Genomic DNA, 23,635 nt, shown 5'->3' with positions numbered 1-23,635 from the left:
ATTGGTAGACGGTCATTAATATGAAATATTTACTTAGAAAAGGGAGAGTGATGGGGATTTGAAGGAGCAGTCCTGCTTTGGACAGTGCTTTTCAGAAACCGCCACCTGTTTTAAAAAAACCAGGACATTTTCATTCTGCCAGTGATTGCTGGCACTGTCGTTATCTAGATACTACCAGTCTATGCAGCACCAATCATTATTTTCCTTGAAAAGAGAAGGAATCGGAATAACCAGAATGCTTTTCTTTTCACTTCTGGCTAGGAGTGCTGATTCTCACAAAGCTGCATAATACCTTCGGCTTGCTTCTCTCCTCTGTGATTTCTTCAGGCTTTTTTAAGTCTTAATCTTTCCTTTATAAGTTCCATTTCCAAAACCTATGTCTCAGCCCCTCACCCATCTTGCCACCCACATTCACCTACTTCTCCCAAACTTAGTCTTCCCCCAAATGACATCTCTCCTCAGTGACACATTTCTATGTGAGGTAATAGCCATCTTTTTCTCCATTTTATATTTTCTTGCTGTGTTAAATATAACATTTTTATAAATATATTTATTTCCAATATATTTATCTTCGACGAGCCATTTCAGTTCCTGGAATAGAATCCTCCCTCGTTTGAACCTACTCATTTCACTTGCCATGTCCCTGCCGTGGTTTGTCAAATCGCTCGTAGTTGATTTAGTCTTTTTGTTTTGTTTTTTTGTTTGCTGTTTGTATTTCAAATGACATGTCACTACATTTTGATTAGTTTTCAAACATTTCTTTGGTTGATTAAGTTAAAGTAAAATTGCGGTCATAAGTAATTTGATAGTGTGCTGTGATCCCAATATCAGCTCGTGATATGGTTTTCAAAATGGCACAGCGTGATAGAAACTAAGACTTTTGGGAACATGGTTTAACATCAGCCATAGTTGACAGCATAGCGCCTCACCGGCGCCACATTGACAGCATAGCGCAGGAGCCTCACCAGCGCCACATTGACAGCATAGCGCAGGAGCCTCACCGGCGCCACATTGACAGCATAGCGCAGGAGCCTCACCGGAGCCACATTGACAGCATAGCGCAGGAGCCTCACCGGAGCCACATTGACAGCATAGCGCAGGAGCCTCACCGGAGCCACATTGACAGCATAGCGCAGGAGCCTCACCGGAGCCACATTGACAGCATAGCGCAGGAGCCTCACCGGAGCCACATTGACAGCATAGCGCAGGAGCCTCACCGGCGCCACATTGACAGCATAGCGCAGGAGCCTCACCGGCGCCACATTGACAGCATAGCGCAGGAGCCTCACCGGCGCCACATTGACAGCATAGCGCAGGAGCCTCACCGGCGCCACATTGACAGCATAGCGCAGGAGCCTCACCGGGCCACATTGACAGCATAGCGCAGGAGCCTCACCGGCGCCACATTGACAGCATAGCGCAGGAGCCTCACCGGCGCCACATTGACAGCATAGCGCAGGAGCCTCACCGGCGCCACATTGACAGCATAGCGCAGGAGCCTCACCGGCGCCACATTGACAGCATAGCGCAGGAGCCTCACCGGCGCCACATTGACAGCATAGCGCAGGAGCCTCACCGGCGCCACATTGACAGCATAGCGCAGGAGCCTCACCGGCGCCGCATTGACAGCATAGCGCAGGAGCCTCACCGGCGCCGCATTGACAGCATAGCGCAGGAGCCTCACCGGCGCCGCATTGACAGCATAGCGCAGGAGCCTCACCGGCGCCGCATTGACAGCATAGCGCAGGAGCCTCACCGCCGCCACATTGACAGCATAGCGCAGGAGCCTCACCGGAGCCACATTGACAGCAACAACTCAACAATCAGCTGTTTGATACTTGATGTGTGGGCTGCCCGGGCTGTGGGCCTATATGTGCTTGTGATGCTAAAACACAATCCACCGCATTTTTTTTTAAAGAAGCTATTGATCCTCTGTGGCTCGATAATGCTCTCTGATGTAGTCGTTTTTAATGATTTCATTTATTTCTGTACAGACGGGAGTAATTATTTAATTTTGCAAATGTGTTTCAATTTATCTACATCACTTCCAGTACCCCGTCCCGAGACTATTTTCTTCCATGCACTGTGCTCTCCCCAAGGCCAAATAATCAACCATACTTACTATTCATTCAATGGGTTGTGGTCAGTAACCCCATATGAGGTTAGATAATCCATCAGCAAGTAGCCTACAATTGCAAGAGAATAATGGTTTTAGCTATATTGTTGTAGAAACTATGTAGCCCGTATGACCTTTTTAACCATTGTAGCACAGTTTCTATGTCAAATGACTTGTATAGCTTATGGGAGAGGTGTAAAACGTGTGTATTGGCATCCGTAGGCTAAGTGACTGAAATGCATCAGAGAAGTTTTGGGAAGTTCAGGAAAACATCATGTATGGCTATATAGGCATAATTGTGTGTGTAGATAAGATTTGCATTGCTTTAAATTGCTAAACTGATGACCATGACCACCCACCTCAACTTCGCTAACATTTCCCAGCCTGATTGTAACCAAATGTCTGAACGGAGTTCAGTGAAAACTAAAATGGGACATTGATTTTATTAAGACGAGTTCCCATGCTTGTATCAAAGCAGCGAAATGGCGCTGTCCCACACGTGACCACGCGGCAATTGTTTTACATGTATTCTAACAGTAGGATAGACTTTTCACCTAACCACGGCTCTATGAACTAAGCGGCGCATTCAGTTGACAATCAAAAAATAAAAAATGTACACCATCGCAAAAGATTAAAGGCTGACCCAAAGTTTTAAAAATCCCAGAAAGTCCGGTCCAGGTGATGTCCCTTGCAAAGATACTGACACACATTCGCTCCTCGTCTCCAGATGCCCACGTGGAACGAGTCTTAACCTTATAGTACATCATATTCACTTCCTTGGGGTGAGAAGTTGTGTAAGAGGATTCGTTAAACTCGCTAGAAGTCGTCCCATGACCTAGTAGCTGTAATGGGATCCTGAGCCAGTCGAAATGGTTTTTTAGCACTGTTGACCCTTCCTCACACAATACCTCCATCCACTAACGTTTCAGCTTTATGAGGAAGAGGATGATCAGGGAGTAGCAGAAATTGACACCAGATAATGTCACTACCAAGTCCACACCTAATAAAGAGGAATACAGGGAGAGAGAGGGATAGAGAAGATCTTTTAAAAAAAAAATACCACAGAAGAAAAAGAGTGCGTCGGAGAGATCTGGAACGCAATGCGCTCACGCACAACTGTTTTAGATCTCAAGTTAGCCACAACCCCTAGGCTCCGAAGCTGTAGTCTAGGCCACTGCGAATTCGGCTCCACTTTCACTCTTCAGAAAATTCACTGTGCTGTTTTTGAAGACCTTAAATCCATGACAGCACACATTAATAACTTTGCTCTCTCCTCTCATGCGCAGAGAATAATAAATGCTACACCATTATCATCCCTTCCCTTCTTATTACTTTCTTCTTTCTTTATATTACTTTGTTCCCCACATAGTCTCGGCAACGGCTCGCAAGTCATGCTTTCTTCATAAAGCCCCGATTCTGAGAAAAAGAGGCTGAAAATAATGGGAAGCTTTAATGATTAGAGCGTAATTCTCTCTCCGCGATATGCTTACAGATGCAAACCATGACGGGCAGGAGCAATTGGAATGTGTTTTTCCCTCAAAAACGTGGCTAACAAAGTAGCACGGCTAATGTTTTTCTAATAAGACCTCACCTTTAATTTCACTCAAACAAGGCAGTTGTAGCAGATTAGAAAAGGCAATTTTCTGCTTCAGATTCCTTTATTAACACGACCGTCCTGTTATAAAGCTGTCCTTTGCAGCCAATGCAGTGAATTCTAAAGAAAGACCAAGAGTTTCTTATCTCTGTGGTGCTAGCCTGGAGCTACATTTTGACCTTATCCTGATGGGTGACTGGAACAAAATGGCCGCCACCTGTAGCTGTGCAAAACCGGAAATATAGAGTGATTGGTTTGATTTGGGTCTGTGTAGGCAACATGTTTCTAGAACTTGATTGGAGTTCATCTGTGGTAAATTAAATTGATTGGACATTATTTGGAAAGGCTCACACTTGTCTATATAAGGTTCCACAGTGCCATGAGGTCGAAGGAATTGTCCGTAGAGCTCAGAGAAAATATTGTGTCGAGGCACAGATCTGGGGAGGGGTACTGAAACATTCTGCAGCATTGAAGGTCCCCAATACCACTGTGACCTCCATTCTTAAATTTAAGAAGTTTGGAACCACCAATACTCTTCCTAGAGCTGGCTGGCAAAGCTGAGCAATCGTGGGAGAAGAACCCAATGATCACTTTGACAGAGCTCTAGAGTTCCTCTGTGGAGATGGGAGAACCTTCCAGAAGGACAACCATCTTTGCAGCACTCCACCAATCAGGCCTTTTATGGTAGAGACGGAACCCACTCCTCAGTAAAATACACATACATGACAGCTTGCTTGGAGTTTGCCAAAAGGCACCTACAGACTCTGACCATGAGTAACAAGATTTTTTGGTCTGATGAAACCAAGATTGAACTCTTTGGCCTGAATGCCAAGTGTCACGTCTGGAGGAAACCTGGCAGCATCCCTACAGTGAAGCATGGTGGTGGCAGCATCCTCCTGTGGGGACGTTTTTCAGCGGCAGGACCTGGGAGACTAGTCAGGATTGAGGCAAAGATGAACGGAGTAAAGTACAGAGAGATCCTTGATGAAAACCTGCTCCAGAGCAGTCAGGACCTCAGACTGGGACAAAGGTTTTACGTTCCAACTGGACAACGACCCTAATCACACAGCCAAGACAACGCAGGAGTGGCTTCGGGACAAGTCTCTGAATGTCCTTGAGTGGTCCAGTCAGAGCCCGGACTTGAACCCGATCGAACATCAATCGAGAGACCTGAAAATAGCTGCGCAGCAAAGCTCCCCATCCAACCTGACAGAGCTTGAGAGGATCTGCAGAGAGGAATGAGAGAAACTCCCCAAATACAGGTGTGCCAAGCTTGTAGCGACATACCCAAGAAGACACGAGGCTGTAATTGCTGCCAAAGGTACTTCAACAAAGTACTGAGTAAAGGGTCTGAATTCTTATGTAAATGTGATATTTCAGTGTTTTTTACTTTATATACATTCGCAAAATGTCAAAATGTTTTTGCTTCGTCATTATGGGGTATTCTGTGTAGATTGAGGATAAATAATATTTTTTAATCAATTTTAGAATAAGGCTGTAATGAAACAAAATATGGAAAACGTCCAGGGTCTGAATACTTTCCGAATGCACTGTATGTAATGTGACTATAGTTTTTGTTAGATGGCCAAATACAATCAAATAGCACTTTCAATTTGGCCATAAACAGTAATATATTGCCTGTTTGCACTGAGTGAAAGCAATTCAACCCTGCACAAATCCAACACATTGCGTGTGCCTCAGTTGAAGCTGCTCGCCATAAACAACTCTCAAGTGATATATGAGCATAAACTGTATGATTCATATGGCCATGAACCAACATGTGTGTAGCCAGCAATAATGCCAGGGGCTATTTCAGAGGCAAACCAGCTCTCTAATCTAAACTCCATTAGCTGGTGCAGTCTATCAATAATGATGTCTGAATCATGACCTCGATAACACCTTGTCATGGGACTACTCCCAGCTCGTTACACCGAATGACTGTTGGTGCATGTCAAAAGGCGTCATGGCTAATATTCACACCAGGTGTCTTCGCTATGGACTTGTGTCACATGGTGTCCTGGGGTGCGAAAAAAAAGAGTCCACTGAATGGTTGCCAGGGTTACCGTTTGTTCGCGGGTAGGCTCTGAGGGTTATTTATCATCGTTCCATACATCATCACTGTCTCTCTTTGTCTCTTTTTTCCCCCCCGCTCCCCCTCTTTCTCCCTTTCTGGTTGTTTTCACTTCTCTGTTCAAGAATATTCTGTCATTTTATTCAAACCTGTTTTGCTATCCTCCACCACACACACACACACCGTCTATCTGTCACTGTGGTCAGGGACTTCCAAGCTCATTCATATGTGAAATATGCATAGTTGTGTAATTGCAGTGTTAGGGTGGCGGGAGGGCAGCGTTTGTGGGGATGTGTGTGCATCTGTGAGTGTGTGCATGTCAACCGGTCAGAGTTCCCCAGAATGTGCAGTCATGTCAAATGAAGTCATGCGTCTCCTCGTCAAATGGAACACTGGTTGGTTGGCTCACTCATTAAATTAGACACGCTATGAACAAGCCTGCAGCACATATGGAATAATGAAAATGTTCATATAGATCTGTTTCGGGTGGCATTCGCTTGGTATTTACCAAGATACTGACGTTTACGTTCTGATATTAAATGATTTACCTCAATTATGTCAATTTTAAGTCAACACCGAGTAAATATGACTGAAATACAGCAAACGTGTACTATCTTCATTTGATGACTGTTGTCACAGAGAATTGTCCTGCACAACAGGGAATTACAATGTTTGTGTATTCAAGGTTTAAAAAGGCTTCGAATGTGTAATTTCCACTTTCAAATGTGGAAAGAGAGACACTTTCACAAACAAAAAGTGGCTAAGCTGTGATGCCCAAACAATAGACATGTCCTGGAGCTGTTGTCAGAGGACAGACAAGAGTCCCCCAGCCACATCATAATTCACACAGGCACAAATGACCTGAGGGCCCAGCAGGAAACGGTGGTCACAGCACTCAAGGGAGAGATTTTAAAAGCTTCTCCCACTTTCCCCAGCCTGCTACCATGAAAAGACTTCCACCCTGCCACCATACAGTTGGTGAATGCAAGCATTTCACGAGACTGGGCGTCAAAACCTAATGTCTACCACTCCACCCTGGACTTGAACAGCATTTACGACCAGGTCCACCTCTACAAGGCAGCAATCCCAACTTTTGCCAGAACCCTGAAGGACGTCACCCTCAACCGTAGCCCCAGCACCTCACGCAGGAGCAACAGAGCAACGGACACCCCGTCCAGACCAGCGAGACACCCTCTCAGACCTGCAAGACTCCCTCCTAAAGGACCTACACCCAGACCACAGCATCACCAGCCACACCCCAACCAGCTAAGACCATCCCAAGCAAACCCTGGCCACACCCCCATATCAGACCTATGCCCCTTCTGCCCCCGTGGCAAGGACCTCAACATGACAGCAGGACATATGCCCAGGCTGTGAGCAGAGCAACAGTCCCAACCCCCACTATTACCCCCGGCCAAGCCGCATCCTGCGACCTAAGACGTATGTGTATCAGATGCTCAGCATGCTCTGCTTACACCTAGTGTGATGGTCCAGGCCTTTAATCACACAAAAACAACAGACACGATGGAACACAAGGCTTTTATTATCTCATCCTGGAATATACAAGGTCATCTGCCTTTGAGCATGAATCCAGACTTCATCAAAGAAATTGGAAGTACAGACATTGTCATCCTACAAGAAACATAGGTATAAAGGAGACGAACCCATTGGTTGACGTCTTGTTTACGGAGAGCTGGTAGCCCCATCCACCAAACTACCGGGTGTGAAACAGGGAAGAGACCCAGGGGGTATGCTAATTTGGTATAGAGCAGACTTAACCCACACTATTGAATTCGTCAAAACAGTAACATTTTACATCTGGCTAGAAATTAATAAGGAAAAATATCCTCACGTGTGCTACCTATATCCCCCCCACTAGAATCCCCAAACTTTAACGATGACAGCTTCTCCATCCTAGAGGGGGAGATCAACCATTTCCAGGCCCAGGGACATGTACTTGTCTGTGGCGACCTAAATGCCAGAACTGGACAAGAACCTGACATCCTCAGCACACAGTGGGACAAACACCTACCTGGAATTGACAGCATTCTCTCCCCCATATTCCCCCCTAGACACAACTACAAGAACATAACCAACAAAGAAATGGGTCATAACTCCTGCAGCTCTGTCGAACGCTGGGTATGTACATAGTCAATGGTAGGCTTTGAGGGGACTCCTATGGTAGGTACACACATAGCTCATCTCTTGGCAGTAGTACTGTAGAGTACTTTATCACTGACCTCAGCCCAGCGTCTCTTTTAGGGGTGTCAGTGGACTGACTGTGAACACTATCAGATCACAGTAGAATCACACTCTACTTGAACAGAGCTTTGCTCAGCCAAAGGTGCGGAATAATATTAAGACATGTTATAGATGGAAGGAAAGTAGTGTGGAACTCTACCAACAAACAATTAGGCAACAACAAATTCAATCCATTCTAGACAATTTCCTGGACAAAATGTTTCACTGTAATAGTGACGGTCTAAACTTGGCAGTAGAAAACCTAAACAGTATATTTGACCTCTCTGCTTCCCTATCAAATCTAAACATTTCAAGCAGACAACTTAATTTAACAACAATGACAAATGGGTTTGATGAAGAATGCAAAAAACCTAAGAAAGAAATTGAGAAAACTATCCAACCAAAAACATAGAGACCCAGAAAACCTGAGCCTACGGCTTCACTATGGTGAAGAAATACACTATGAAAAAATAAGGAACAGCACGTCAGAAATCAGCTCAATGTAATTGAAGAATCCATAGAATATAACCACTTCTGGGAAAATTGGAAACAAACAACAACACAAATAATTATCTATCCAAAACTGAGATGTATGGATGAACCACTTCTCCATTCTTTTTGGCTCTATAACAAAGAACAAACAGCAAAAACATATGCCTGATCAAAAATAAATCCTAGAATCAACAATTAAAGACTAGCAGAACCCACTGGATTCTCCAATTACATTGAATGAACTACAGGACAAAATAAAAACCCTCCAACCCAAAATGGCCTGTGGGGTTGATGGTATACTAAATTAAATGATAAAATATACAGACCACAAATTCCAATTGGCTATACTTTAACATCATCCTCAGCCCGTGCATATTCCCCAATATCTGGAACCAAGGACCCCAATCCACAAAAGTGGAGACAAATTGGACCCCAATAACTACCGTGGAATATGCGTCAACAGCAACCTTTGGAAAATCCTCTGTCTTATCATTAAGAGCAGACTCCTACATTTCCTCAGTGAAAACAATGTACTGGAGCTCTGTTCACAAACAGAGCCCCAGGACAGCAACACAATTAGACCCAACCAAATCATGAGAAAGCTAAAAGATTATTTCTTGACACATTGGAAAGAATTAACAAAAAAACAGCAAACTAGAATGTTATTTGGCCCTAAAGAAAGAGTACACAGTGGCAGAATACCTGACCACTGTGACTGACCCAAAATTAAGGAAATTGTTGAATATGTACAGACTTAGTGGGCATAGCCTTGCTATTGAGAAAGGCCGCCAAAGGCAGACCTGGCTCTCAAGAGAAGACAGGCTATGTGCACACTGCCCACAAAATGAGGTGGAAACTGAGCTGCACTTCCTAACCTCCTGTCAAATGTATGACCATATTAGAGACCCATATTTCCCTTAGATTACACACACCCACAAAGAAACTCTCATATCTATTGGGTGAAATACCACAGTGTGCCATCACAGCAGCCAGTGAAGAACAAACACCATTGTAAATTAAACCTATATTTGTTTATTTATTTTCCCCCTTTTGTACTTTGAACTATTTGCACATCATTACAACACTGTAATATAAAATGTAATATGACATTTGACATGTTTTTTATTCTTTTGTAAGTGTAATGTTTACTGTAAATTTTTTGTTGATTATATATTCCACGTGAGTGAGTGAGACCACGTGTATCTCTATCCTCACCTTGGCGTACTACTAGTGCGGGCTCTCACAACAGCAGGTGAATTACCATGAGCAACAGAACACTCAAGGATTACCCTCATGTAGGATTACCACACCTTTGTGTGTGTAATGTGTGTTTGTGTTTAAATGTGTGTGTGTGTGTAAGTGTGTGTGTGTGTGTGTGTGTGTGTGTGTGTGTAGAGAGTGAGGCTGACGTACAGCTATAAGCTGCTTTCCCCCATTTTAGCATTTTCTTCCGTCTTGTATGCATTGTGCCTCAAAAAGCCTTTCAAAATGTCATATAGAGTTCCAACTGCCCTCTAAAACACATCTCCACCATAGTTGTGCTGCTTTGCCTTTTGACACCGCCGTATTCTGTGTGTCAGGACAACGCAGGAAGTTGGGATGTCAATGTCATTTGATGAAGGCTACGGTACACACTGCAACGCATTGGAGTGAATCATAGAACTAGAACTTTCCTCCTTCTTCTCATCTTCCATTGTCCTCCACGAGTTGCGAAGGACAGTGTCTGTCACATGTCCAGTTTGCTTTATTCGTGCATCTTGGTTGGAAAACGAGGTAGCGACAGTATGCCTTTTCCCCCTGTGTGTGTCATCATGATGATAATACCACTGGGACGCTTTTATCCAAAATAACTGACATTTTAGTATACACTGAGTGTACAAAACATTAGGAACACTTGCTCTTTTCATGACATCGACCGACCAGGTGAATCCAGGTGAAAGCTTTGATCCCTTATTGATGTCACTTGTTAAATCCTCTTCAGTCAGTGTAGATGAAGGGGAGGAGACGGGTTAAAGAAGGATTTTTAAGTCTTAAGACAATTGGATTGTGTATGTGTGCCATTCAGAGGGTGAATGGGCAAAGACAAAAGATTCAAGTGCCTTTGAACGGGGTCTGGTAGTAGGTGCCAGGTGCACCGGTTTGAATGTGTCAAGAACTGCAGCGCTGCTGGGTTTTTCACACGCAACAGTTTCCCGTGTGTATCAAGAATGGTCCACCACCCAAAGGACATCCAGCCAACTTGACACAACTGTGAGAAGCATTGGCGTCAACTTGTAGAGTCCATGCCCCGACGAATTGAGACTGTTTCTGAGGGCCGCAGGGGGGTGCAACTCAATATTAGGAAGGTGTTCCTAATGGTTTGTAGACTCTGTGTATGTGACCTCAGCAGGAATCGAACCCAAAACCCTGCCATTGCTCGCGCCACACGCTTACCAACTGAGCCACACGGCACTTCCACTCCCTGTCCCTGTGTCTTCCCATGCAGGCCCAGACCTGCGGTGTCTATCTGTCCTGAGCTGCAGGCCCAGGTGTTACACTGCTACAAAGAGAACCAGCAGCAGACTCTCCACTGCTCCACCGTGGCCAAGGAGTACATGGATTGCATCCAAGCTGCAAAGAAGGTACGCAACAGTGTGTGGGTCGGGGATGTGTGTGTGTGTGTGTGTGTGTGAGGTCGACCTATTAATCAGAATGGCCGATTTAATTAGGGCCGATTTCATGTTTTCATAACAATCGGTATTTTTGGGTGACGATTTCCGATTATTTAAAAATAAAAAATAATTATTTTTTAATGAACTAGGCAAGTCAGTTAAGAACACATTCTTATTTTCAATGACTGCCTAGGAACTGTGGGTTAACTACCTTGTTCAGGGGCAGAACGACAGATGTTCACCTTGTCAGCTCAGGGGTTCCAATCTTGCAACCGTACAGTTAACTAGTCCAACGCTCTAACCATTGCACTCCACGAGTAGCCTGCCTGTTACACGAATGCAGTTGAAGCCAAGGTAAATTGCTAGCTAGCATTAAACTTATCTTGTAAAAAAACAAATCATAACTACTGTTCCAGTTTAGCAGGCAATATTAACCAGGTGAAATTGTGTCATTTCTCTTGCGTTCATTGCACGCAGAGTCAGGGTATATGCAACAGTTTGGGCTGCCTGGCTCATTGCGAACTAATTTGCCAGAAATTTACGTAATTATGACATACATTGAAGGTTGTGCAATGTATCAAGAATATTTAGACTTAGGGATGCCACCCGTTAGATAAAATACCGAACGGTTCCGTATTTCACTGAAATAATAAATGTTTGGTTTTCGAAATTATAGTTTCCGGTTTCTATCATATTAATGACCAAAGGCTCATATTTCTGTGTGTTATTATGTTCTAATTAAGTCTGATTTTATAGAGCAGTCTGACTGAGCAGCAGCAGGCCCGTAATCATTCATTCAAACAGCACTTTCGTGCGTTTTGCCAGCAGCTCTTCGCAAGCACAGCGCTGTTTGACTTCAAGCCTATCAGCCTAGTGTAACCAGTGTGAAATGGCTAGCTAGTTAGCTGGGTGTGCGCTAATACTGTATCAAACGTCACTCGCTTTTAGATTTGGAGTAGTTATTCCCCTTGCGCTGCAAGGGCTGCGGCTTTTGTGGAGCGATGGGTAACGATGCTTCGAGTGTGGCTGTTGTCGATGTGTTCCTGGTCCGAGCCCAGGTAGGGGAGAGGGATGGAAGCTATACTGTTACACTGGCAATACTATAGTGCCTATAAGAACATCCAATAGTCAAAGGTATATGAAATACAAATGGTATAGAGAGAAATGGTCCTATAAATACTATATTAACTACAACTTAAAACCTCTTACCTTTTGAATATTGAAGTCTCATGTTAAAAGGAACAACCAACTTTCATATGTTCTGAGCAAGGAACTTAAACGTTAGCTTTTTTACATGGCACATATTTTTACATGGCACATATTTTTACTTGGCCATATTTTTACATGGCACATATTGCATATTGGCACATATTACTTCTCCAACGCTTTGTTTTTGCATTATTTAAACCAAATTGAACATGTTTGATTATTTATTTGAGGCTAAATTGATTTGATTGATGTTTTATGTTAAGTTAAAATAAGTGTTCATTCAGTATTGTTGTAATTGTGATTTACAAATAAAAAAGTAGTCTGATTTAATCGGTATAGATTTTTGGTCCTCCAATAATCGGTATCGGTGTTGAAAAATCATAATCGGTCAACCTCTAGAGTGTGTGTGGCGGGGTGTGCTCTTCAGCTGTGCGTATGCATGCACTGGAGGGGTGTGTGTGTGTGTGTGTATTAACTAGTTTCTATCCATGTTCCCTCAAACCATTCTAGAATCATGTTTTCATAGTGTGTGCCTTTCCCTAAAAATCCAAGAAGTGTTTCTTTACTTGCATTTTCCAATGTTGAGTTATACTATTGAATATTGGAGTGTTGTGAAGGCTTAGGAGATGCATCATCAATACAGAGCATGTCAGTATAATGAATTATGTGGTACAGGCATTATCAAAACTACATTTTACCAAATCGATTAACTTCACAGACGAATATGCCACTTTATCGTTGACTGTAAATGCATTTGCATCATTTGAGCATTTTTTTAATGTGCTGGTTCGAAGTCTCCAACTGTGTGCTGTGTTTTGGAACAATTTGATAGTGAAATGACACTTATTAGCATGGTAAAATCCATTTTGGCACTCTGTGCTTTTGAAATGCATTCTTTTCTCAGCCAATTCTATTCAGAAAGCATTTCAACAACATCGCGTTCCTCCTCAAAGTGCTCATATCTCCACTTCTTTCCATCAAAACCAAATAATGAATCAACCAATTTGCACATTGTTATTGGGACTGAAAAGCACTGATTTACTTCCAGGAAAAGATAAAAGAAACCAAACAACAATGGCTGCATTTGACGGTTTAAACTGACAATAAAGCAAAGGAAAGTACACAAAAAAAGGCAATCAGTCATTTTTAGCTTGTATCAAAAGACCCATTCTGGATATTGAGATGAGAGTAGTTGTATTTTTGAAAAGGCTGTGTGTGTTTTTGTGTTATTGAGTGTTTTGAAGGAGTAGAAGCATGTTTAATACAAGCTGCTAGTTTAATTCCCGATTTCAGTATGGCATAACATTGAACCAGAGAGAAAGAAAGTGAAAGAGAGTGAGGGAAATTAAGACCGGGAGAGAGGCCTCAACCCTAATCAAAGATGAAATCTCTGTCTCTGACTCTGTCTCACCTCATGGAATGAGGGAATGAGGGAGCGGGAGTAGTATTGGCACTGAAAGCTTGGCTGCTGCAGTCCTATCTGGCTGTTAGCCAATAGGAATTGGCTTGGCGCCCACACGACCCTTGCGGGATGAAAAAGTAGCGATTCTCATCCCCGACCACTCACTCACTGACTCACCATATCGTAATGGAAGACGGATGAGGTTTTCACCATGGACAGTGGAGTAAGCCCAGATGTTATGTTATGGGGATGTATGACTTGGTTAGGGAGAAGATAATAGTGATTTCTATGTTGATATTCTCAACTGAACTGCACAGCAGAATACTGTTACTGTAGTGACCTGTTGAAGGACATGGCAAGTTGGAAGCCAAATTACGTGTTGTCAAAGTGTGTGGCTTTATACAAAGTTTGAATAGTTCAGAGCAATGTACTGTAGCATTGCATATCATCTCTCTCTCGCTCTCCCTCCTCTCCCTTTATCCATTTCCTCTCTTTCTCAACTTCCCAATTTGTCCTCCAGCTCTGATCCACCAATTTTTGGACCTCCTTGCCTCTGTCACTTTTCATCAATCTCTTCTCCTCCACTTCCCTCCCTCTATCCCTCCCTCCTTATAAAGAAAAAAACCTTTTCCGCTGTCCATCCCACCACACTTTGTCACATTAGTGAGTACATTAGCTTCGATTCGCTGCACCACCCACCAAGACATTCCCATTAGGCCTTGGCTAGGCTAGGTTCGCAAGTCTGTCTCCTGTTCTTAGTCATTTGAATGGTTCAGCAGCGTATGTTAGCTAAAGCTAACGTGTTAGCTGAGCTAAGGTGCTGGCTCTCAGGCCCCTGGGGGGGTAACCAAGCTGCCATTCAGCTTTCGACCCAGTTGTCCCCATTTTCAACATGGCGTCATGCTTGAGTTGGGCCATCTTCATTGCCGGTGGTACAGTAGCTCCCTTGCGTTCTCATCCATTTTTGGGAGAGGATAGTAAGTGATTGAGTGGAGGAAAGAATGATTATTGGGGGCAGTCAAATGCCCCCCTGACACACACTATTCATTTTGGAACTTTTTGTTTTGTCTAGTCTTAGTCAATTTGACTTAAATGTCATTTTTTGTCATTTTAATTATGATTTTAGTCAAGTTATTGTCAAAAACAGTCGCCATTTTAGTCAAATCACATTTGTATCGCCTCATTATACAACAGGTTTGTCTAATCTTGAATGCTGATTGGTTAAAACCACATTCCAACCAGTGTCTATTTCACAAGTTACCACCGGCTAAATCTATGACGTTAAAATGCCTATTTTTATCCAACTGCACAATCCAATGTCTCATCAGCCCAGCCAAGCAATTTATAAACTTGATCTCCACTATAAAAAGCATCTAGACATGATCTCACATTTATTATAGACTAACATTTAGTTTTCAACAGTGGAGATATGTATAAACCTTGCTGTCGGTCTCTCTGACATTTGCAGCATTGTTTCAATATTCAAATTCAATCTCCAGCTGTCCTACATTTACATTACATTTAAGTCATTTAGCAGACGCTCTTATCCAGAGCGACTTACAAATTGGTGCATTCACCTTATGACATCCAGTGGAGCAGCCACTTTACAATAGTGCATCTAAATCTTTTAAGTGGGGTGAGAAGGATTACTTTATCCTAAAGTAATGAACGTGTCGGGACGAGACAGACCAGGCAGGCAGCGTTTCTCAGCCAGTCTAAATCATGAATCAGCTGGCATCATTTTATGGATATATACAAAGAAATGTCAATTGTAAAACGAAACAAAGTGCAGCTAGTTTGCAATCTTTCCAGCTTCAGCTTGAAGTGATTGTGTTACTGTGTTCTTGGTTAGCTCCTCTGAACAACAGTGTCCTGACGAGTGAGCACATTTTCTATTCCAGGCAGAATTGCGCCTCCTTAGCTCATTGTTACCCAAATAAATGTCTCTACAAAACAGCTTAAATGCTGCTACTTTTTTTTATTTTTATTTTACCCCCATTTTCTCCCCAATTTCGTGGGATCCAATTGTTAGTAGTTACTGTCTTGTCTCATCGCTACAACTCTTGTACGGGCTCGGGAGAGACGAAGGTCGAAAGCCATGCGACCTCCGAAACACTACCCAACCAAGCCGCACTGCTTAACACAGCGCGCATCCAACCCGGAAGCCAGCCGCACCAATGTGTCGGAGGAAACACTGTGCACCTGGAGACCTGGTCAGCGTGCACTGCGCCCGGCCCCTCACAGGAGTCACTAGTGCGGAATGAGACAAGGATATCCCTACCGGTCAAGCCCTCCCTAACCCGGACGACGCTAGGCCAATTGTGCGTCTCCCCATGGACCTCCCGGTCGCGGCCGGCTGCGATAGAGCCTGGGCTCAAACCCAGAGTCTCTGGTGGCACAGCTAGCACTGCGATGCAGTGCCTTAGACCACTGCGCCACCCGGGAGGCCCAAATACTGCTACTTTCCTGTTATTCTGTCTGACATGACTGTTCGTTGTAGTTGGCTAGCTAGCAAGCAAGGGATAAGAACGTTGCCAGCCAGTATGGCAATGGAACATTTAGAACGAACGACAAGGTCTTGTCCATAGATACAGAACAAAAAGACTGAATGACTGGGTCGCGTCTCTAGCAACCGAACCGATAGAACGAACGACCTGCCGGCTTGGGTAGCAACCCTAGATTTGTCGGGACTATATCTTGTGGAAGGATGAAATAGTATGAATAAATTAATCCAAATAACGTTTTTAATTAAAAACAATTTTTATTGAATATGTTGGTAATGCCCTCAAAGCCGGTGTTTGGACGATATATTGGACTTTGTCTCGGGCCGAACAACACCCGTGCCATTATATCCTCCAAACACTGGCTTCTCTGGTATTATCACTTAATTAACCTATAGCAGACACAATCATTGACTTCCGTGTCCACAGACATACATAGCCTTGTCCGACCAACACATTTTTCTGCATAATATCATATCTTCCCAACAGCATAAATATGACACACATATGTAATAATAATATATTCATCTATAACAATTATCTGTCCATGTAAATTCCTAATTCATCCTACATAGATATATTGCACAGAGATAATTTTGTCTCATTTCGTTTTAGTCCAACTGACATGTAAAATATTTTTTGTTTAGTTGTAGTTTTTTTCTTGGTCTATTAAGTCAGTTAGTCTTGTCAATTTCCACTGAATAATAGGTAATATTTTAGTAACTCATTTTGTTGACGAAATTAACACTGCTGGCACATTCCGGGCTGCCTGACATGGTTAGTGCTTGGATTGGGGGATCAAGTGGAGTACTGCTGTATTTATGGTTACAGCGTCTAAGGCACTGCATCTCGGTGCAAGAGGTGTCACTATAGTACCTGGTTCGTATCCATATGGCGGCACACAATTGTCCCAGCGTCGTCCGGGTTTGGCCAGAGTAGGCCGTCATTGTAAATAAGAATTTGTTCTTAACTGACTTGCCCAGTTAATTGTCATGTATTTGTAGTCCTCTACAGAAGATATATATATATATACTGAACTGACTATGCACAGACTGTCAATCAAATGATGACAGCACATACAACAAAGTTGTCAGCTAAGATAGTGAAAGTCTTCCACTCTACCTTCGGCAGTTACCAGGCCAACAAGTGCACAATTGTCCAACTTGTTTGAGTTAATGTGTTTCTCAGGGTTCAGTCCGCTGGCATTATTTGCAATGACGTTCGCATTTCTTGTCAACGGTATTCCACCTCCGGGTGGATGGTGACAAAAGCTAAATACTCAGTAAAGCCACAGGTCTGTTGATAGCATACAAACCCCTCCTAGAAGGCTATCCCTATAAACACGGATGCTTAATAGTTTGCTGGTGTAGGTGGGTACAGGTCAATGTTCTCTCCAATTCAATTACATTTTCCATTCATCAGTTTTTGTGATGGGGACACTGTGGTGCAAATGGTGCTCTGTTACCGAACAGAACTTGTATTGATGTCCTAACTCTCTTCAGCCACTTAACGTACCTGCAGCAATTATTAGGTTAGAAAGACTTGGGATGTTAAATGAATTGTCCCAGCCAAATACTTCATCTGAGCCCTCATTTAAATCATGCCATCTAATCATCCCATAACTGGAAATGGGTTCCAAAAACGTCTCACCTGTCCAACTCAATATGCGGTGAGCATTCTCTCACAAAATGGCTGCCAAGCTGCGTCACCCAGTTGGTGTCTACAAAGCTGGGCAGCCATTTTGGAGGTGACTCATCCCCACCGAGTGATACAGATCGTGAGTTACAAAAACCATTGCCTTCGGTGCAATTTCATAATATAACATTAGTTGCAGACAAAACAGTAGGCGTATAATTTTTGTATATATATTTTTTGGGCTGAAGTGCTAGAAAAAGTAAAAACATCGCACTCTTTTCAGCTAAATGCATCCAACTAAAGAGAAACGGCAACGTTGGACACAACAATCTTCTGCTTTTGTGGTGGGCAACAATGTGTCGCTCGACACTCAAGCTCTCTCAGCATTGAAAACTTTGCCAGATAACTTTGGAGCTCTTTTGATAATTATTCTTTGGAGTGTTTAAGATATTTTAAAGTGGCCTCTTTCTTCACTACTCAGGCATGTTGAAAAGGAGGCTTACTACAAAATAAACGCTTCTTTTTCATCTCTTTGTCCGATTGATGTTTCCTCCATTCTGTGGACGTCTTTGAGTTCGTTCTGAAGGTTTGGACTGTGTCTGTCTGTCTGTCTGTCTGCTTCTGCTTGCCTGTCCGATGTCTGTAACTATTTCAAGTTGTGTATTTATGCCTTTCTCTTTGCTTGTCATTATCTCCATATCTCTCTGTTCATCCCATTTTCCTGTCACTGTGCTCTTTTATGTCATTGACAGACCTGTGATGATGAGGGCCTTGTCCCCCTTTTCCTCCTCCGTCCCCTCCCCTCTCTGATCCATCCACAAAAGACCGAGAGGGCAATCCCGTGACGACCCTTCATGTGCCCAGCATTTCAAGTGTTTCCCGTCTTACCTCCTGTCACCTTCCCGTCGGTCGGTTATTGTCATGCATATGAGACCTTCTCATGGTGTGGGTCACAGGGAAATGTCAGTGGACCAAGGCGGTGGCTTATCGTTTCTTCCTCACATGAACCCTAGAGCGGCCATTTTTTTTTTTTTTTGTCTGCTCGTTGCTTTTCTGAAAGCTGGGGAGGCGGCGCCTTTTATGTTGTTCTTATTTCATGTGTCATTGGGAGAGGTGCAGTCTTTCTTCTCTGTATTGGTTTTTACCTTCCCAAGGATGGGTGTGGCAGGTGTGTGTGCATGTGCGCGTGCCTCGACCTCGGCAAAGTAAAACTCATATTCAAGAACGTCCTTTTTAAAATCATCACCTTAGCAAGAGGCATGTAGAACTCCTCCATAGTCAACGGCTAGCATAAACAGCACTTATGAAGCATGCTAATGCTAACGGCGAGGCCTTTGAAACCCCATCAGCTGCAGGTGGAAACGTCTGTCTATTTCACACACTTAACCCTTCACCTCTCTCCTGAATACAGCGTTTCAACACCGTTTACCGAATGTGAGTGTATCTGTAGTATGGAGCTGGATAAGTGGGTTTCCCAGTGCCACTCAGTATCTACTGTCATTAGGTGGGTAAGTGGGTTTCCCAGTGCCACTCAGAATCTACCTTCATTAGGTGGGTAAGTGGGTTTCACAGTGCCACTCAGTATCTACTGTCATTAGGTTGAAGTGGGTTTTCCCAGTGCCACTCAGTATCTATTGTCATTAGGTGGGTAAGTGGGTTTCACAGTGCCACTCAGTATCTACTGTCATTAGGTTGAAGTGGGTTTTCCCAGTGCCACTCAGTATCTATTGTCATTAGGTGGGTAAGTGGGTTTCACAGTGCCACTCAGTATCTACTGTCATTAGGTTGAAGTGGGTTTTCCCAGTGCCACTCAGCATCTACTGTCATTAGGTGGGTAAGTGGGTTTCCCAGTGCCACTCAGTATCTACTGTCATTAGGTGGGTAAGTGGGTTTCCCAGTGCCACTCAGTATCTACTGTCATTAGGTTGCAGTGGGTTTCCCAGTGCCACTCAGTATCTACTGTCATTAGGTTGCAGTGGGTTTCCCAGTGCCACTCAGTATCTACTGTCATTAGGTGGGTAAGTGGGTTTCACAGTGCCACTCAGTATCTACTGTCATTAGGTTGAAGTGGGTTTTCCCAGTGCCACTCAGTATCTATTGTCATTAGGTGGGTAAGTGGGTTTCACAGTGCCACTCAGTATCTACTGTCATTAGGTTGAAGTGGGTTTTCCCAGTGCCACTCAGTATCTATTGTCATTAGGTGGGTAAGTGGGTTTCACAGTGCCACTCAGTATCTACTGTCATTAGGTTGAAGTGGGTTTTCCCAGTGCCACTCAGTATCTATTGTCATTAGGTGGGTAAGTGGGTTTCACAGTGCCACTCAGTATCTACTGTCATTAGGTTGAAGTGGGTTTTCCCAGTGCCACTCAGCATCTACTGTCATTAGGTGGGTAAGTGGGTTTCACAGTGCCACTCAGTATCTACTGTCATTAGGTGGGTAAGTGGGTTTCCCAGTGCCACTCAGTATCTACTGTCATTAGGTGGGTAAGTGGGTTTCACAGTGCCACTCAGCATCTACTGTCATTAGGTGGGTAAGTGGGTTTCCCAGTGCCACTCAGTATCTACTGTCATTAGGTGGGTAAGTGGGTTTCACAGTGCCACTCAGTATCTATTGTCATTAGGTGGGTGTGTGGGTTTCCCAGTGCCACTCAGCATCTACTGTCATTAGGTGGGTAAGTGGGTTTCCCAGTGCCACTCAGTATCTATTGTCATTAGGTGGGTTTCCCAGTGCCACTCAGTATCTACTTTCATTAGGTGGGTCAGTGGGTTTCCCAGTGCCACTCAGTATCTACTGTCATTAGGTGGGTAAGTGGGTTTCACAGTGCCACTCAGTATCTACTGTCATTAGGTGGGTAAGTGGGTTTCCCAGTGCCACTCAGTATCTACTGTCATTAGGTGGGTGTGTGGGTTTCCCAGTGCCACTCAGTATCTATTGTCATTAGCTGGGTAAGTGGGTTTCACAGTGCCACTCAGTATCTACTGTCATTAGGTGGGTAAGTGGGTTTCACAGTGCCACTCAGTATCTATTGTCATTAGGTGGGTGTGTGGGTTTCCCAGTGCCACTCAGCATCTACTGTCATTAGGTGGGTAAGTGGGTTTCCCAGTGCCACTCAGTATCTATTGTCATTAGGTGGGTTTCCCAGTGCCACTCAGTATCTACTTTCATTAGGTGGGTCAGTGGGTTTCCCAGTGCCACTCAGTATCTATTTTCATTAGGTGGGTTTCACAGTGCCACTCAGTATCTACTGTCATTAGGTGGGTTTCCCAGTGCCACTCAGTATCTACTGTCATTAGGTGGGTAAGTGGGTTTCACAGTGCCACTCAGTATCTACTGTCATTAGGTGGGTAAGTGGGTTTCACAGTGCCACTCAGTATCTACTGTCATTAGGTGGGTTTCACAGTGCCACTCAGTATCTATTGTCATTAGGTGGGTAAGTGGGTTTCACAGTGCCACTCAGTATCTACTGTCATTAGGTGGGTAAGTGGGTTTCCCAGTGCCACTCAGTATCTACTGTCATTAGGTGGGTAAGTGGGTTTCACAGTGCCACTCAGTATCTACTGTCATTAGGTGGGTAAGTGGGTTTCACAGTGCCACTCAGTATCTACTGTCATTAGGTGGGTAAGTGGGTTTCACAGTGCCACTCAGTATCTACTGTCATTAGGTGGGTAAGTGGGTTTCACAGTGCCACTCAGTATCTACTGTCATTAGGTGGGTAAGTGGGTTTCCCAGTGCCACTCAGTATCTACTGTCATTAGGTGGGTGTGTGGGTTTCCCAGTGCCACTCAGTATCTATTGTCATTAGCTGGGTAAGTGGGTTTCACAGTGCCACTCAGTATCTATTGTCATTAGGTGGGTGTGTGGGTTTCCCAGTGCCACTCAGTGTCTACTGTCATTAGGTGGGTAAGTGGGTTTCACAGTGCCACTCAGTATCTATTGTCATTAGGTGGGTGTGTGGGTTTCCCAGTGCCACTCAGTATCTATTGTCATTAGCTGGGTAAGTGGGTTTCACAGTGCCACTCAGTATCTATTGTCATTAGGTGGGTGTGTGGGTTTCCCAGTGCCACTCAGTATCTACTGTCATTAGGTGGGTAAAGTGGGTTTCCCAGTGCCACTCAGTATCTACTGTCATTAGGTGGGTAAGTGGGATGTTGGAACTAGCATGTAGAATCACTGGCATTATTCAGGGGTGGGGATGGTGTAGACGTCACAGTTATGGGGATATGAACATTCGTGCGTGTGTGTGTGTGTGTGTGTGTGTGTGTGTGTGTGTGTGTGTGTGTGTGCGCACAAGCATCTCTGTGTGTTTGTGTTGAGACCCACCATTTTTGCCTCATCCAGGTAACCTGAATAGCTGGTCTGATTGAATAGGGCCAGACTTTAGCCGTGACCCAATAATATTTGTACACACCTCACCAGTGGCTTCCAACTCACCCATTAAGAAACCACTGCCCTCGGATGATAAAATAAATGGAACGATTAAAGTAAGTGACGGGGGGAGGAGAGAGAGCTGGATTTCTTAGTAGATGTTGAATTAAAAGAGATTGGCGAGTTGACTTTAGGATTATGTGGATTTCCGGGATAGCTTCATGTAGGTGTTCACTATGAGGTTATTCAAGGGTGAGTGTACAGTACCAGTCAAAGGTTTGGACACACCTACTCATTCAATGGTTTTTATTTATTTTTGACTATTTTCTACATTGTCAAGCAAATAACTGTCGGTCTCACGGTAATTGTCCGTAAATGAACATAAACACATTTGGCATCTTCAGGATTCTACACACAGCCAACAAACCACTGATGCAAACCTTTTGAACATCTACATTTTAGAAAGTCTAATAAATCCATGTAATATAGCCTAAACCTTCACAATAAAGTCATTATTTATTTGAGACAAGTCTACAGAAAAATAATATGAAGAAAATGTAGTCTATTTCAGAAGAACAGAATAGCATACTCTGAGTTGTCCTTATGTTAAGTCCTGATCTGGCTATACCATGCGGGTGTAGGCTACACTAGCTCATTTAGCAGAAAAGATTTGCTTAGAATTCCGTGTTATTATTTTATATTAAGAATACAATTGAACAAAGCTGAATGAAATAGAAAGGATATTTGCTTCAAACGATTTGAGAGAGTGCTCACATGGGGCTATTCTGTGTTGAGTGGTTAACAAAGAAATAGGTACTCCTATATGCTTCATTTAGAGTTACTAATATAACTTTAGTTGTTCTACAAACGTTGGGCTGTATGTTTTGATTTTCAATACATTGATGCGACTAATTATGATTTGAAAAAAGTAGCTTGAAAGGCATGAGCTCTGCTTAGTTTTTTTGGCGCAGGCTGTACACACTTCATCAGTCTCTCATTCACAATTTGAGAAGCACTTGATAATGCCTCGAGTTTTCCAGCAGCATACCCTTTGTGTGGCCGTAATGCCCTCTAAAAATACCCATGCGTTTTGCAGCCCTTCTCGCTGAGTGCCGCCTGCTCCGAAGCATCTCATCTCACTCATCACGTGATCTTGATGGAGAGCTGTGTGAGTGAGATGAAGTGCTTTGGAGCAGGCAGCACTCGCAGGCCACAAGTGAAGACAGACACATCGGGGACGCAACTGCGAGCGTTCCTTATTCAATCCCGGCGTGCATATTGAAGATATTGGAAGAACTGTCCACATGTACTTTTTGTCAGCCAATAAGATGAGTAGGCTTTACGAACAGCAAAAGCA

General features: G+C 43.7%; 1 protein-coding gene across 1 annotated transcript in view; it reads left to right on the top strand.

The window, feature by feature from the left end:
* Positions 1 to 23,635, top strand: part of LOC115142780 (MICOS complex subunit mic25a-like) — a 67,203-nt gene that overhangs the window by 36,595 nt on the left and 6,973 nt on the right. Inside the window, exon 7 of the mRNA XM_029682506.1 lies at positions 11,000 to 11,135. Coding sequence (XP_029538366.1) covers positions 11,000 to 11,135 — 136 coding nt within the window. The remainder of the gene's footprint in view (positions 1 to 10,999; positions 11,136 to 23,635) is intronic.

The sequence above is a fragment of the Oncorhynchus nerka genome, linkage group LG15 (assembly GCF_034236695.1).
Source record: "Oncorhynchus nerka isolate Pitt River linkage group LG15, Oner_Uvic_2.0, whole genome shotgun sequence".
In the NCBI taxonomy this organism is placed as follows: domain Eukaryota; kingdom Metazoa; phylum Chordata; class Actinopteri; order Salmoniformes; family Salmonidae; genus Oncorhynchus; species Oncorhynchus nerka.
The sequence above is the reverse complement of the archived record's forward strand: the minus strand, read 5'-3'. Positions and strand labels throughout refer to the sequence as shown.